The 13988-nt window shown below is 41.0% G+C and overlaps 2 protein-coding genes across 2 annotated transcripts; one reads left to right on the top strand and one right to left on the bottom strand.

Moving 5' to 3' along the window:
• The first annotated feature begins 592 nt into the window (after positions 1–592).
• Positions 593–11108, top strand: LOC310957531 (ras-related protein Rab-3A-like). The gene is made up of 5 exons (XM_083928133.1): positions 593–690; positions 3254–3478; positions 6060–6178; positions 7155–7279; positions 8365–11108. The coding sequence occupies exons 2-5, from the start codon at positions 3254–3256 to the stop codon at positions 8553–8555; spliced, it is 660 nt and encodes a 219-aa protein (XP_083784259.1). The 5' UTR covers positions 593–690; the 3' UTR covers positions 8556–11108.
• A 405-nt stretch (positions 11109–11513) lies between these two features.
• LOC310957356 (transcription factor JunD-like) lies at positions 11514–13478 on the bottom strand. Its single transcript, XM_083927887.1, has one exon. It carries the CDS (start codon positions 13246–13248, stop codon positions 12313–12315), a length of 936 nt encoding a protein of 311 aa, XP_083784013.1. The 5' UTR covers positions 13249–13478; the 3' UTR covers positions 11514–12312.
• Between the last annotated feature and the right edge of the window lie 510 nt (positions 13479–13988).

Below are 13988 nucleotides of genomic sequence, written 5' to 3'. Positions count from 1 at the left end.
AGTAGTATAAAATACAATAGAAATACTTAAGTAAATGTAGTAGAAGTATAAAGTAGTATAAAATACAGTAGAAATACTTAAGTAAATGTAGTAAAAGTATAAAGTAGTATAAAATACAATAGAAATACTTAAGTAAATGTAGTAGAAGTATAAAGTATTATAAAATACAATAGAAATACTTAAGTAAATGTAGTAGAAGTATAAAGTAGTATAAAATACAGTAGAAATACTTAAGTAAATGTAGTAGAAGTATAAAGTAGTATAAAATACAGTAGAAATACTTAAGTAAATGGAGTAGAAGTATAAAGTAGTATAAAATACAGTAGAAATACTTAAGTAAATGGAGTAGAAGTATAAAGCAGTATAAAATGTAAATACTCAAGCAAAGTACAAGTACCTTAAAACTGTTCTTAAATACAGTACTTGAGTAAATGTACCTAGTTTTTAGTAGTTTCCACCACTGTTTAGGTTAAAACCTCTAAATCATTTACAGGATGGGTGGGGGCGGGGCATCTGTGTTGAATGAATGGGTTCTCTTCTGTGATTGGTCTACCGCCCTGTCAATCATCCTTACACTCTTGTTTGTACGGGGCTGTCAATCAAGAGGCGCATGAGCTACTGCAGGTGCAAAGCTGGGCACTGGGGCTGCTGCTGCTGCTGGGAAGCCGAGGATAAAACACACATTTCACGGTGAGCCCGGCGCTTATTTATCCATTTCGTGGGCCGTGTCAAAGCCTGACAACATGTGGACTGTTTGTCGCTTGTCATATCCTGCATTTATCTTGTAAATTAAGCCGTAAATAAGGAAGAGTAACCTTCATTTGACATAACGTTAGCTAGGATGCTTACACTTAATGCGTGCGTTTGCAAAAGCTTAAAAACCTGAATTTGTATCCGTATTGCTTTCACCTCTTTTAACAGTCTTTTTTTTATTTTGAATGTGTTCAATAATGTATGATAAGAATGCCTTTCACTGTATTATTTGTTTTATTTAACGTGAATCAGGTTGCTAAGCTAAGCTAACGCCAGATAAGCTCCACTATGGATGAAGGGGGATGTGTGGTTCAATTCAGGCCGTTAAAAGTGTGATCATGTTGGGTTAAGAAGCAGTCAGAGGGCGCTACTGCTCTCCGTGTGTCTCTCATTTACTAGAAGGCAAATTCTGTGCAACCCTATGGTCATTCATGATGATCTGGATAGCGGTTCCCTGCCCTCTTGGGTGGGAAAGGATAGTGAGTTGAGCTGATGCTTACAGCCTGCTAAGCTCCGGTACTTCCGTCCTCTTATCTTTCAGTGGGGCGGAGGAGAGGTGTGCATGCATTCCTTGTCCGACCAGTATTATTGACATGCAGCTGGAAACGCTCAAGGCTATGTACTGTGAATGTTATGAGGTAGTTGTATTGACACAGCCTCTTGGCGAAACGGCTGCATAATTCATTTACCTGATGATAGAAATCCTGAGACTGTGTGAGTGACCTGGTGTCATGCAGCACCAGCAGACAGGGTTAAATAAGGTAGTTTCAGGTTGGGTTCAGGTGGTTTTCCTCTGGTCCTGTCTAAAATAAGATAAGGTAGCCTTAATTGTCATTGCACAACGACATACACTCCCACAGAGCCACTGTGCACCACAGATAGACAAGGGCATTTAAAAGTGAAAAAAACAAAACAATACAAGGTATATACAACATTAAACAAAATAGTTTCAAAGTCAAAGCAGGGGTGCCCAATCCTGCCCCTGGACGGCCCCTGCCCTGCATGTTTTAAGTTTCTCCCTGCTCTTACCAGTGGTAGAAATTTAGAGACAATTGTTTACTTTACATTTTCTGGCATGATTGATTTATTAACAATAAGGCGAGCAGTTGTTTTTACTATGGTGTGACAATTTCAACCAATTGTAGCTGCCACCAGCCCTGGTTTCTGCTTGGTTTATAAGTGAACCAGGCTATCTGTGCATGTTTAATTGTTAGCGGAAGCTATGGAGCCTGAAAAGCACACTAGTTTTTGACCGTCGTCTGCTGCATTTTCCCATGCAAATGCTTTGCTGATGTTTGTTTTCATTGTTAAAAACCCTTCAGTAGACGCTAAAAACAAAGAACATGGACTCTGTGTTTTAAGTGGGCAGTAACAGGACATAGACGGAGCCACACTAACAAAAACCATACTTGAGTAAGAGTAGAGATACTTAATGAAAAAAAATGACTCTGTTACAAGTCACCTATTACAATACCACATGAGTAAAATTACAAAAGTATTTGAGTATCAAAGGTAATTTAGCCTGTATTGAATGTATAGTCAGGGGTGTCAAATCCTGCTCCTGGAGGGTCACTGCCCTGCATGTGTTAGGTTTCTCCCTGCTCCAACACACCTGAGTCTAACCGTTATCTAACCTGTGACTGGCTTCAGCTGCAGAAGACATTGTCCCAGTAAATTCTAAAGAACATGTACAGTATACTGTATATAGAGTTTGGAAAAGGGCAAATCAACCAGAAATAAAGTGCCAGTGCAGTAAACTGACACATTTGATATTAGACACCTGCCACACCTTCATTCATACGTGCTTTCTATCTTGTCATTATTTCTCAGACTTGTTTTACACCTTTAACCTTTGACATAATGCTAGAATTGTTGAATTTATGCTATTTTAATACTTGTTTTTGTGATTTTTGACCCATATTTAAGATCTCTGTGGTTCAGAAGTGCTGACATTATGATGCTATGTTGACAGTATTGTGTTCTTCTCAAAGGCTTTCATGTTTCTTCAATGTGCTTAGAATTTGGTTTGTAAATTAATTGATTATTATTTCTTTTCTTTTTTTTTACCATCTACACCCTACTTGAGACAATTTCCGTATGAATGGTACCAAAATATGCAAACTAGTTGACAAAGGGTGTGGTAATCTGCTGCATGTCCTAAACCAGAACAGTAATATTTTATAAAATGGTAAAGAAGCAGGTTTGTTCATTTGACTATTTACACTTTTTATCATTTATCTGCACCAAATATGAAATGTTTCAGGCAGTGGCAGACTGCAGGGGATTTGTGTATGACACTACAGGGTATAGTACCTGCACAGTCTGATGAAATAAAATACAACAGCTCTACCTTTCTTTTGTATAATGTTTAGTTTAGAGAGGCTTCGATTCAACACTAATTCTTTTTGTGACTGTAGTTTGTGATGGTTGCTATTATTACTTGCTGTTTCCTAATGCTTTTACCTTAACTGATTAATATGTGATCTCAATCCTTGCATAGATGGCGTCTGCAAATGCCACATACGGACAGAAGGAGTCCACGGACCAGAACTTCGATTACATGTTTAAAATCCTCATCATTGGAAACAGCAGCGTGGGAAAGACTTCCTTCCTTTTCCGCTATGCAGACGACTCATTCACCCCAGCCTTTGTCAGCACAGTGGGCATCGACTTTAAGGTGAAGACTATCTACAGGAACGACAAGAGGATAAAGCTGCAGATATGGGTGAGGAAGTGAACACGAGCGTGCAGATGTGGGGTGGGTTAGGTGACGGGATTTTTGGAACTTGGGAAATGACTTACAGGAGGAAGTGAATCATAGTCACCCCATTGTTGCTTTTCAGTAACTGACATTACTCTCTGTTGTGGAAAGAAATTGAAAACGCACCTCACTTTGCTTATTTCTGCCTTTTGCATTATCTGTGTTCTGCATCTAGTGCTCTCTAGATTCAGGTACCACAGAATAGTACGCGTGTAACACGTGAAGATGTCTATGGCCACACCTACGTTTACATTACATAATTACTGCAGATGTTGCGGTTAGGGTTGGGCTGATTTTAAAAAAAACATTGTGATTTTAAAATCCCCCCATCCACACCAACACCAGGGCGCCTAGCACTCAAAGTGTTTATCTCATGCCTAAAAAGTAATAGTGCTGATTATCAACGATGCACGGATAGATTTAGCGAGTGCCACTGAAGGTTGACACTAGGGCTGTCACTTTTTCCTCCAAATCAAATTTGAAATAGGAAGCAAAAGAGAATTTGTTCAAACTAATATGAACTTTTTATGTAAGCAGTAAACATCGCCCATTGACCATTGAAGTTTATTTATTTTCAAAAAGGGACAAAGTATATTGATGAACATTTAAAAAAAAAGAAAAGAAAAGGTAAATATACAGGCTTATAGCCAAAGGCTAATTTCCATCCTTAGTCCCTGACAGCAAGATGATCCCTAAAATAAATAAATAAATACAACACAGTAAAACAAATCACAGAAAAACATTATAATAGTTGATAACAGACCAAAGCAGATCAGCAGCAGTTGACAAATTTAAAATGATCCCAGCTCGTGACAACAGGTTTGGATTTTCAGAAGCCATTTTTTAAAATGTTTGGAAAATGACGTGAGAGTAGATAGGTCGCGTATTGCACTAGGTATAGATTTCCAGTTATTGGTTGCTCTGTAGGAAAACATTTCTCGGCCAAAATCACTTCTCCTAAGGTGACGTCTTCTTAAGACTTTTAGAGTTCAAACCCCAAACATATTCAGTTTACAATGATAGAAAACACTGAAAAGCAATGAATCCTCAGATTACATCCTGATAGTTTGAAAAGTGCCATAAACAATTGATTATCAAAAAAGTAGCAGAATCATTTTCTGTCAATTCACCAATCAATTAATTAACTGATCGTTTTAGCTCCGCCACACTTATAATTCAACAAGCCTGCAAAAAGAACCAGATTTGGTTCTTCAGAATTAAGGCAAATGACCTTTCTGCTGCAGATCGTCTTTAGGAAGAATGCCTGCTTTCATGCGTCACATCTGTGACTGAAACGGCCTCTATTACCATGTATCTCTAATGATTACCAGCTGGCCTCTGCGGTCCCCAGGATCACTTCATCTGCTGTGTAATGGCAATACCCTTGAAGTGTACTTAACATCAGCCATAAAGCCTGACCCTGGGACCAATTGCTTATTACAATAGGACACCAGAGGAATACCTAATGCTCATGGAAGTTTGTCTTCGTGTTAAACCTCTGCAATCAGGAGGCACGTGTACAGTTATAAATCCTTTGCAGGTGCTGGTTGACGGTGAAATGAAGAAAAAGACCGAAAAGAACCCACACTCGCTGCTGTCTTTACATCAGTGTTTTCCAAAGAATTAGATTCTATCTGTGATGGTAGCTGTAGCCGGTAAGACTCTCCGAGACTGACAGCGTTTTCTTAAGAACGTAGCTAGACTTACTTATCAGCGTTGACTGGAATCATTAGTTTCGGACACATTTGTGCAGAGACGTTCATGCATGAATTTTGGCATTAAAAAGGAATGATTGGCACCAGGATTTTCACAATATGAGATTTTGATATCATGCTTATTGTCAGAGGAAATATTATGTTTTTTACGATTTATTAATGAGAGAATTTATCATTGGACACTATGGAAGAAAAGAGACACACAAGCATTCTGTTGGTCCCATCCTGCAAATAAAACATGTCACCCTGTTTGATATTGAAAATAGAGGGTTCAGTACCTACTCATAGAACTGGAATTGCATCCAGGTAACTACTAAATACTACATATGTTACTACTCCTGGCTGAGTTTCTTTTTTTTTAACTTGACTTGAGCATGAAGGGATGGGTGATTATCTTGAAGGTATTTGAGTCCATTCAAAGTCCTCTTTGCAGTCACTTTTCATGCAGCAAATTGGAGATCCATCTTCTACAACTACTGCCTGATAGATATCCTAAATGCTTCCATGCTGCTTTTTTTCTTACAGATATAAGGCTGGAAGGTCAGTTCCCTCTTATATTTTTACAGCCCTTCTTCTTAACATTAAGTGGACACAACTCACACACAGAACAAACCAGAGCACACACACTTGTTGCATGCAAAAGAAAATTTCACCGCACACACAAATAACATGACCTGCGAGATTCTTTTTCACAGAGCAACAATGCAGGAATCAGCACATCATAGATATCGTAGCTTAAACAATTCCTATGTTTATGAAACTGTGACGTTATGTTACAGAGTATACTCATTTTCAGTCACAAACAATGGTGTTTCTGTGTGTTTCTGTAGGACACTGCTGGCCAGGAGCGCTACAGGACGATCACCACAGCCTACTACAGGGGAGCCATGGGCTTCATCCTCATGTATGACATCACCAACGAGGAGTCCTTCAATGCCGTTCAAGACTGGTGAGGGACACCTGAGGGTGCATCATGTCTGTATGAAGAAGAAAACTTAAGAACCAACTATCTTATTTCTGTAATTTCATTCAGCTTTCCTGTTATTTGGGACCACGCACTACCCACCACCTGTATTCCTAAGATCTGGGTTTGCTGGCACTCGACACAAGAGTAGTCAGGAGAATCAGACACGTTTCAAACAAGTCCTGTGTTAAATGCAGTTATGTAGCATCTGTTTGAAAGTGAAAAGACAGATAAAAATGTTTTCACAGCAACTCAAGTCAAAAGAAACTAACAGAAAAGATGTTGGCATGAGATTATGATTTTAATTTTATCTTTCGCCTTTGTTCCCTTATCCAAATTAGTGGTTTAAATAATTATGTTAAACTTGAAACCTGTCTCGTGGCTTGTGTTATGTTACCATGTTTACTCTTGGGAAGCTGTTACTAGTGGTTTTGGCATTCACCATATCTCAAAATGAAGTGCAGGGCTCCATACTGTGACCATTTTGGACCAAACATTTTCATTGGTGCACCTGACATTTAGCAGCTTGGTCTCTGTGTGTACTTTATCTGTTTTTCCATCCATGTGTAGCCTCCTCAAATTACATCACAACCTTAAAACATACCCGTAACTCAAACTGAAGAGAACTATTAATTGCTTTGTTCTGTCAAGATGGCCTAATCTGACTCAGAGCCTACCACTTATAAAAAGGTCAAAATGTCTGTCTTTCGCTTGTCCAGTTTCCTCAGCTCAGATATGATAAAACATTATGCATTGCATTTATTGCAAAGATCTTGGCCAAACCTCGGCTGGGAACAGCGCTTTTGCTGTCGGAGCATGAAAGTGCAGAAGAAGCAGGTCTGTTGGAGCACTGAGCCCTCGGTTCTTTTCTAAAACTGCTTTAGCATCAGAGAAATAAAAGATGCTAGTGAGATTCAGTCAGACGATATAGCTGAACATCCTGTACTCTGTCTGTTAACAGGTCGACACAGATCAAGACATACTCTTGGGACAATGCACAGGTCCTTTTGGTGGGGAACAAGTGTGATATGGAGGATGAACGAGTGGTGGCCTCAGAGAGGGGCCGACAGCTGTCAGAACAGCTGGGTAAGTCAGCTGGTCAGAATAAGAGCTAGATGGCATGTCTGTTGTTTTTCCATTATTTCTTGTTTTTCTTTCCACTCCTGGGAGCATTAGTGAAAATTATATATAATCATGACTCATAGAGTTCCTGCAAAGAGGCTGCGATGATGTGTCAATTATGCATCTAAACATTAGTAAAACTTGCAATGCTCTTCCTGTTGGGACATGCAACATCCAAAACATATCGGTTGAGGAGTAGGTGCGTTTACATGCAATTTAAAAACCTGATTATATTCAGATTACTCAGATTTCTCAGACGCCATGTAAACACTGAACCCGGGGTAAAATCTGAGTTTTCATACCCCGGTTTACAGACCAAGATAATTCCTTTAGTAAACGGGGTATCCATGCATGTAAACAGCTTATCTGAGGTATTATTGGGTTTTGCATCCGTGCATGCTCTGTAGGTTATAACGCCCCCTCCCTACTCCACGGCAGTGGCTTTTGACCCGGAAATAGAATAAACCAGGAAGCAACGGCGCCGAAAACAACGTGATTTACACAAGCTCTACCTTTTAAACCGAAGGAGGACTTCGCCATGGTAAGAAACATCACTACCAAGAAGACCCGTTTCTGTCGTAATTCTGTCCAAAAGTCAGACGCTTGTGATTATATGAAAAAGGTGAGCCAGAAGAAAAAGCCATATTCGGACCAGCAGTATGTTGGCAGAGCACCACCTACTGAACCGCAGGTCGAGTCACTCCCGTCATTTTCCAATTTCCCCCTACTCATGTAAACGGGGGGAACTGCAATAATCTGATTATTCTCTTAACTGGGGTAAGACCATTTTCGGATTACTGAGTGATTCAAATGGTCAGACTGAGTCATAGTTCCACATGTAATTACACTTAATTTCACTTCACCTATGAAAACACAACATAAGACAAATCTGATATGCAGTGAAAAGGATTGAGGTTTGAGCTGCCTGTCTGACCGTAGCCTTGATGTGTCCTTACATGATATGATAAGTGGATTAACTGGGTAGGCGTCACATCACAACAATAAGCGTAACTGTAACTTCTCTCTGTCTCTGTCACCCCTCTCGGCAGGTTTTGAGCACTTTGAAGCGAGCGCTAAAGATAACATTAACGTAAAGCAGACCTTCGAGCGGCTGGTGGACATCATCTGTGAGAGGATGTCAGAGAGTCTGGACAACAACGACCCGGCTGTCACCGGCTCTAAACAGGGGCCACAGCTCAACGAGCAGCCTCAGAGGTCCCATCAGGATTGTGCTTGCTAAACATAACAACACACACACACACACACACACACACACACACACACACACACACACACACACACACACACACACACAGTCTGCTGTTCTAAAATCCACACACCTTTTTTTAGGTTAGTCTCTCACTTTGATTTTCGTCCTCGTACACACATATTACACACAAACACAGCCATACAGACGAAACCAACCTGGCTGCTTAGGTTCTCCACCCCTCTCACTACACACACACACACACACACACACACACACACACACACACACACACACACACACACACACACACACAAGCCAGCTCTCCCAAAAGATATTGTGTTTTCCGTTACATCACCTTAAATTTTTTTGTTAATAAGAGTAATGCAGAGATGAATTAAGCGACCGTGCTAGTTTAGTCAGAGGGGTGAAGAGCAATTAACAGAGGTACAATCTCCACACTGGCCTGGGAACGCCTTGGGATCCCCCAGTTAGAGCTGGTTAATGTGGCCCAGGAAAGGAAAGATTGGGGTCCCCTGCTAGAGCCCGGATAAGCGGTTGAAGATGAGATGAGATGAGACAATCTCAAGTTGTCTTTCTTTCTTATTTGCATACGTTTACACAAAAACACACACACACACACACACACACACACACTATACTGTATCTGAACAGAATTATAAAAGGCCAGTGAAGGCTGAGACTCCATCATTCCTAGTTGACGTGTCTGCAATTTGGTTTTTACTATAAAAGGCTGTGGATCGTCCAATCCCAGGCCATTCAGCACTAACGCCTCAAACTTAAGTGGAAACAAATCAGTTGCATTTGTTTTACATTTCGTCCAATTGAAAGTATATGTTTGTTGCTGTGGATAGAGTTGCTGTTTGTTTTTTGGGTTTTTTACGTTCATGAGTTGGGTGGTTTTGAGCATGTGAAATCACCAGTCCTTCCCAGTGTCGTGATTGAGTTTCAACAGATAATTACGCTCCAAGTTTGACGTCCAAACGTTGTTTGAAAGTTGGTTCTTTTATTTGTAGGAATGAACGTAAGAATAGCAAAGGTCTTGCATATCAGTTTGCTTGTCAAGTTGTTTTTATTCATTTTTGGCCCTGTATTTTTAAAATGTCTTTTAGCAAAATTGGATGGTCCCTTTGTTGGTCTCAGTGAAAGGAGCTGCATAGCCTCTGGAGGTTGATTGATTTTAGATTTTTTTTTTTAAGTCATACAACAGAATAAAATGATAAGGGATGTCTTTCGTCACATGGACAAAAGTGTATAAATGTTTAAAAGTCAATAGCTATGCATTTAATAGTGCATATATAATATATATCTATATATTTAAGATATTCTACAATAATAATGATTTCGGGATATTGGATTCCTACCTGTGTTTCAGTGAGAGGTGCATGTTGCTGATGTTTTAACTGATTCTGGTTGGCTGGATGGTTAATATCAGTATGAACTGTTAGAACCTGTATGTCCTGCAGTCGAGGTACCAAAGCTAAAGGTTTCACAGGTTAAGTCCATGGCCACTTTGTTTTAACTTCCATTCACTGCATACAATGTGCAACATGCACTCAAAGGAAAGTCATGTGATTTAGTGTGAGCACTGACACACCACAGACTTCTGCATCACCTTCAGATAGTCTCTTATGTCGAGATGTTATTTCATCTTCATGGGGGAACATGATGTTTTTAAGCATGTTAATTGTCAAATTGTGTTTAATTTCTCTCTCTGGTACAAAGGTTAGGGATTTGTCTGCTCGACTATACAGTACAAAACCTTGTAAGTCATGCAAGGCATGTGATAATATTTTCAACACCTATTTATTTTGTATTATTTATAACTTTATTTACTTTTAAGATAATGTTCTTCCTAGATTCTGCGTTGCAATCTGCATTCACTAAAGAGATGTTCAATAGTATTGAAATGCTTAAACTCTCCCAGCTTTTAAATAAAAATGTTTTTGTGTTTACAGTGAATATAAAGCTTAAGATGCTTCCTCAAGAGGAACGTTAAAACATTCCAGTGTAAGAATATCTTATCATGTCGACGCAGCTTTGGTGGGAAGTTTGTTTGTCTTTTGATATCAGTTATGTAACTGTTAAGACTTGGTTGTGTAAAAGCAGACTGTTCTCACAGAGCAATAGCAGTTATTTGTCTTCACACCCAAATACGAGCAACATACAACCCTGCTAAAGGTTTGTAATACACATACTGTACGTGGGTGTGCGAATGTACAGATTCTGTAAAGGCAGTCTTAATAATTGTTCCATCCAAAGAGATCTCGTCGATACATTTAGAGCCAAAAAGAAGGCTGGTGTGAGTGTTTTCCTACTGCAGTAGTTTAAAAAGGGAAATGTTTGGGAAGTAAACTGAATACCCTGGACACTTCATTAAAAAAAGTGATTCTTGCTGCATTTGTTCACTTTTGACTTGTTTGTTAATTTTTGTTACTTTATTTATTGTATTTTGCTACAACTGTAAACATGCCGGTGATTTAGTAACACAACAATCCTGTTCAGCTCTCCTCTGCTTCCTCTCTCTCTCTCTCTCATAAATAACTCTTGTAAATAGGAATTTTCTGCCCGTCGGTTATTAGTTGTGTGAATTGTGCTGTAATTCTGTAATGCCAGATTTGCTAAAATGAGGAATAAATAAACAAGTTCTAAAAGCTGGAGTTTGGCTTTGGTTCAAAAGTTATTCCCAGAATTCAGTGATTTACAAGAAGTGCACGTGATGTTTCAGAATTGGTTTTGAGTGAGTTTTGTTGTGCCCAGCAGAGGGCATAATACTGCAATAATCTCTTGTTTTCTACCCTCAGAGTTGTTTGACCATCTATGGTTTGGTTCAGCTTCTCTTCTGCACATAATACAACACCCACAGTGTCAACTGTACGACTGAAGATTAGTGTAGAGGTATGAATTTATATACTCTCACAAATGTTCATGCTAACTATAATAAAGCAAGCAAAACACAAGAGCTTTAGTAATGTAGTGAATTTAATAAATGTCAGGTAGAGACTTGAAAGTCCATATACATGGATAGATAAGGTTTTTCAGCACGTACACATACATTCATGGAAGTTTGGTGACTAAAGAACTACACAGCAGCCACCATGATGAAAAATACAACTGTACACAAAAGCGACAAGACATGCAGTGTTCAGTTTTGCAAAAAAAAAAAAAAGACAGGACAAAAGTAGTAAGACCATATGTAAAATAAGAAATGTTTCAGTAAATAAAATATATATTTGTCATTGCTAAGTGCTTGTAAACATGTAAGGCATTATATTACACAGTTGGTGACAGCACTTGGTGACACCGTGGCGTTTGGTTGCACTCTTGTTGAGATTGTCCAGCTTACACACAAATAAACGCCATCCTACACCAGTCCACTGGATAGCAGGATAGTTTGCTACATGGCTTCCCCCCTCTCCTAAAAAAAATTAGGGCAATAAAATAAGTCTGTTTGAGGCATATCACTGCCAGATTTTCATGAATCAGAATAGGCTGCAGCCCACACCTGCTGCTGGTTAACCTGTCATTCTTCCAGTAGACTTGCAGCTCATATCTAGGCCTGTTCATTGCACGGCGCAGTGCAAATGCCTGTCGTTTCTCAGTTACAAGCTTTATCTGGAGGGTGCATTTATAGCATAATGGCCTGTTATCAAGTCTCTGATAAGGATTTTGTGTTACAAAAGGCAAAAGCCCCTCATGATTCAGGCCTTTATCCTCAGAGCATATTTAGAGCTGTATAAACATCCACAAAGAGCACCTTTACTGGGATTTAGTAAGCCTGGACCTGGTTTGGTAAAAGCTGGCATCCGCTGCTGACATGGTTCATCACCTTCTGCTTCAGCTGGGCCACTTGCTCCCTGAGGACGCTGGCTGTTGAGGCCAGCTCGGTATTCTGCGTTTTCAGGCTCTTGACCTTGTCCTCCAGCCGAGAGATCCTCTCCAGTTTTCTCTTGCGGCATTTAGAGGCGGCTATCCTGTTCCGCAGCTTTTTCCTCTCCGCCTTGATGCGCTCCTGGTTGTCCATGTCAATGGGAGACAGAGGGGGGCTGTCCCCGAAGCTCTGCATGTCTGGTACAGTCTGAGGCTCGTCCTTCACCAAGCCGGCGGACTGGAGTCGTGACAGAGCAGCCGCAGCGGCCGCGTGTTGCTGCGCGCTGGCCAGATGAGATGGAGGCGGCGGAAAGGGAATGGTGTCCGTGGTGTAGTTGATGGTGGTACCTCCGAGCGGACTGGCAGCATAGCCGTTCAAAGTAGTGTAAACAGGGAGGTCTGATGTCTGAAGCCCGGCAGAACCGACTGCGTTGGCGGATCCGAGGAGCTCCAGTCTATCCACCGAGACGCACCCCGCTTCGCTCAGCTGATTCTGCTTGTGAAGATCCTCCAGCGCCTTCACGAATCCTTCCGCGAACTCCTGCTCGTCACTTGCTGACTTCGGGTAGAGGAACTGGGAGGCCGGGTTGGCGGTGGTGACCAGACCGTTTGACTGGATAATAAGGCGCTCCAGGTCCGGAGAGGTTAGTTTCAAGAGTCCCAAGTCTGGGGAGTTAAGGAGTCCGTCTGTGTCCCGGAGCGGGTTCGATTTGAGCTCGGAGTTGTGGTCGTCCAGGTTCAGATTAATGTCCTTCTTCATCATCGTGCTCTGGGAATAGATGCTGGAGACCCTCGGAGTATTCACCACGGTGCCTGGGTAGAGGGTTGTTTCCATTCTACACCCTCACATGAGGGAGTGTTGCGCGTTACGCATTAACGATTGTTCAGCGAGCATATCCAAACATGAGGAAATCAGCTGATCCTTATTCTAGTGCGATCCCGTTTCCTTATCCCCTTCTTGCGTATCTGTCACTATATCAGACGAGTTGCTGTGCCTGAGGGGCTCTGATGTGTCTCTTCAGCGCGCGGACGATATTGTCTTTTCCCGATGGCACGACTGCTATGCGCAGCGCCAGACCTCGTTCGCTTTCTAGCCCTAAAAATTCCATTATGTCACTCCAGAGCGCGGAGATTGGCCCAAAATGACGTTGGTTTCCGGTTCAATTTGAATAAGGGGCCGAGCCGGTCTTTATTGCCATGGAGACTTTAGGTAAACTACAAACAGTGCAATGCATTGTGGTTTGATGTCATAGCATAAAAAAGCCCAGGGTCGCCAAAAGAGAGCAGAGACTGGGCGGGGAAGGTGTACGAGGCGAGGGCCAAGGGAAGAACAGAGGAACGGGCCTTACAGAAAAATATATCTTCAACCAAAGGCAGGCTCCGGCTCTTTAACAATACTTCACCAATAGAACAGAGTAGAATAGAAGAGTTATCATAATGCCAGCAGGACGAAATCGAGTCCTGCTTTGGTCTTAAAGTATGTGTTCAAAGTGAATACTTTTCTTTTTCCACTTATTCAGACTTCTAACACACTCTCTTGTTCCAGCTCTGTAAGGATCCGTGGTCACATTCAGC

Source organism: Echiichthys vipera (assembly GCF_963691815.1).
Source record: "Echiichthys vipera genome assembly, chromosome: 15".
NCBI classification, from domain to species: domain Eukaryota; kingdom Metazoa; phylum Chordata; class Actinopteri; order Perciformes; family Trachinidae; genus Echiichthys; species Echiichthys vipera.
The sequence above is the reverse complement of the archived record's forward strand: the minus strand, read 5'-3'. Positions and strand labels throughout refer to the sequence as shown.

Coding starts and splice junctions, on each gene's coding strand:
- LOC310957531 (XM_083928133.1), top strand. CDS start 3,254: ATGGCGTCTGCAAATGCCACATACGGACAGAAGGAGTCCACGGACCAG. Junction 3,479..6,059: donor GGATAAAGCTGCAGATATGG/GTGAGGAAGTGA, acceptor GTGTTTCTGTAG/GACACTGCTGGCCAGGAGCG. Junction 7,280..8,364: donor ACAGCTGTCAGAACAGCTGG/GTAAGTCAGCTG, acceptor CCCTCTCGGCAG/GTTTTGAGCACTTTGAAGCG.
- LOC310957356 (XM_083927887.1), bottom strand. CDS start 13,248: ATGGAAACAACCCTCTACCCAGGCACCGTGGTGAATACTCCGAGGGTC.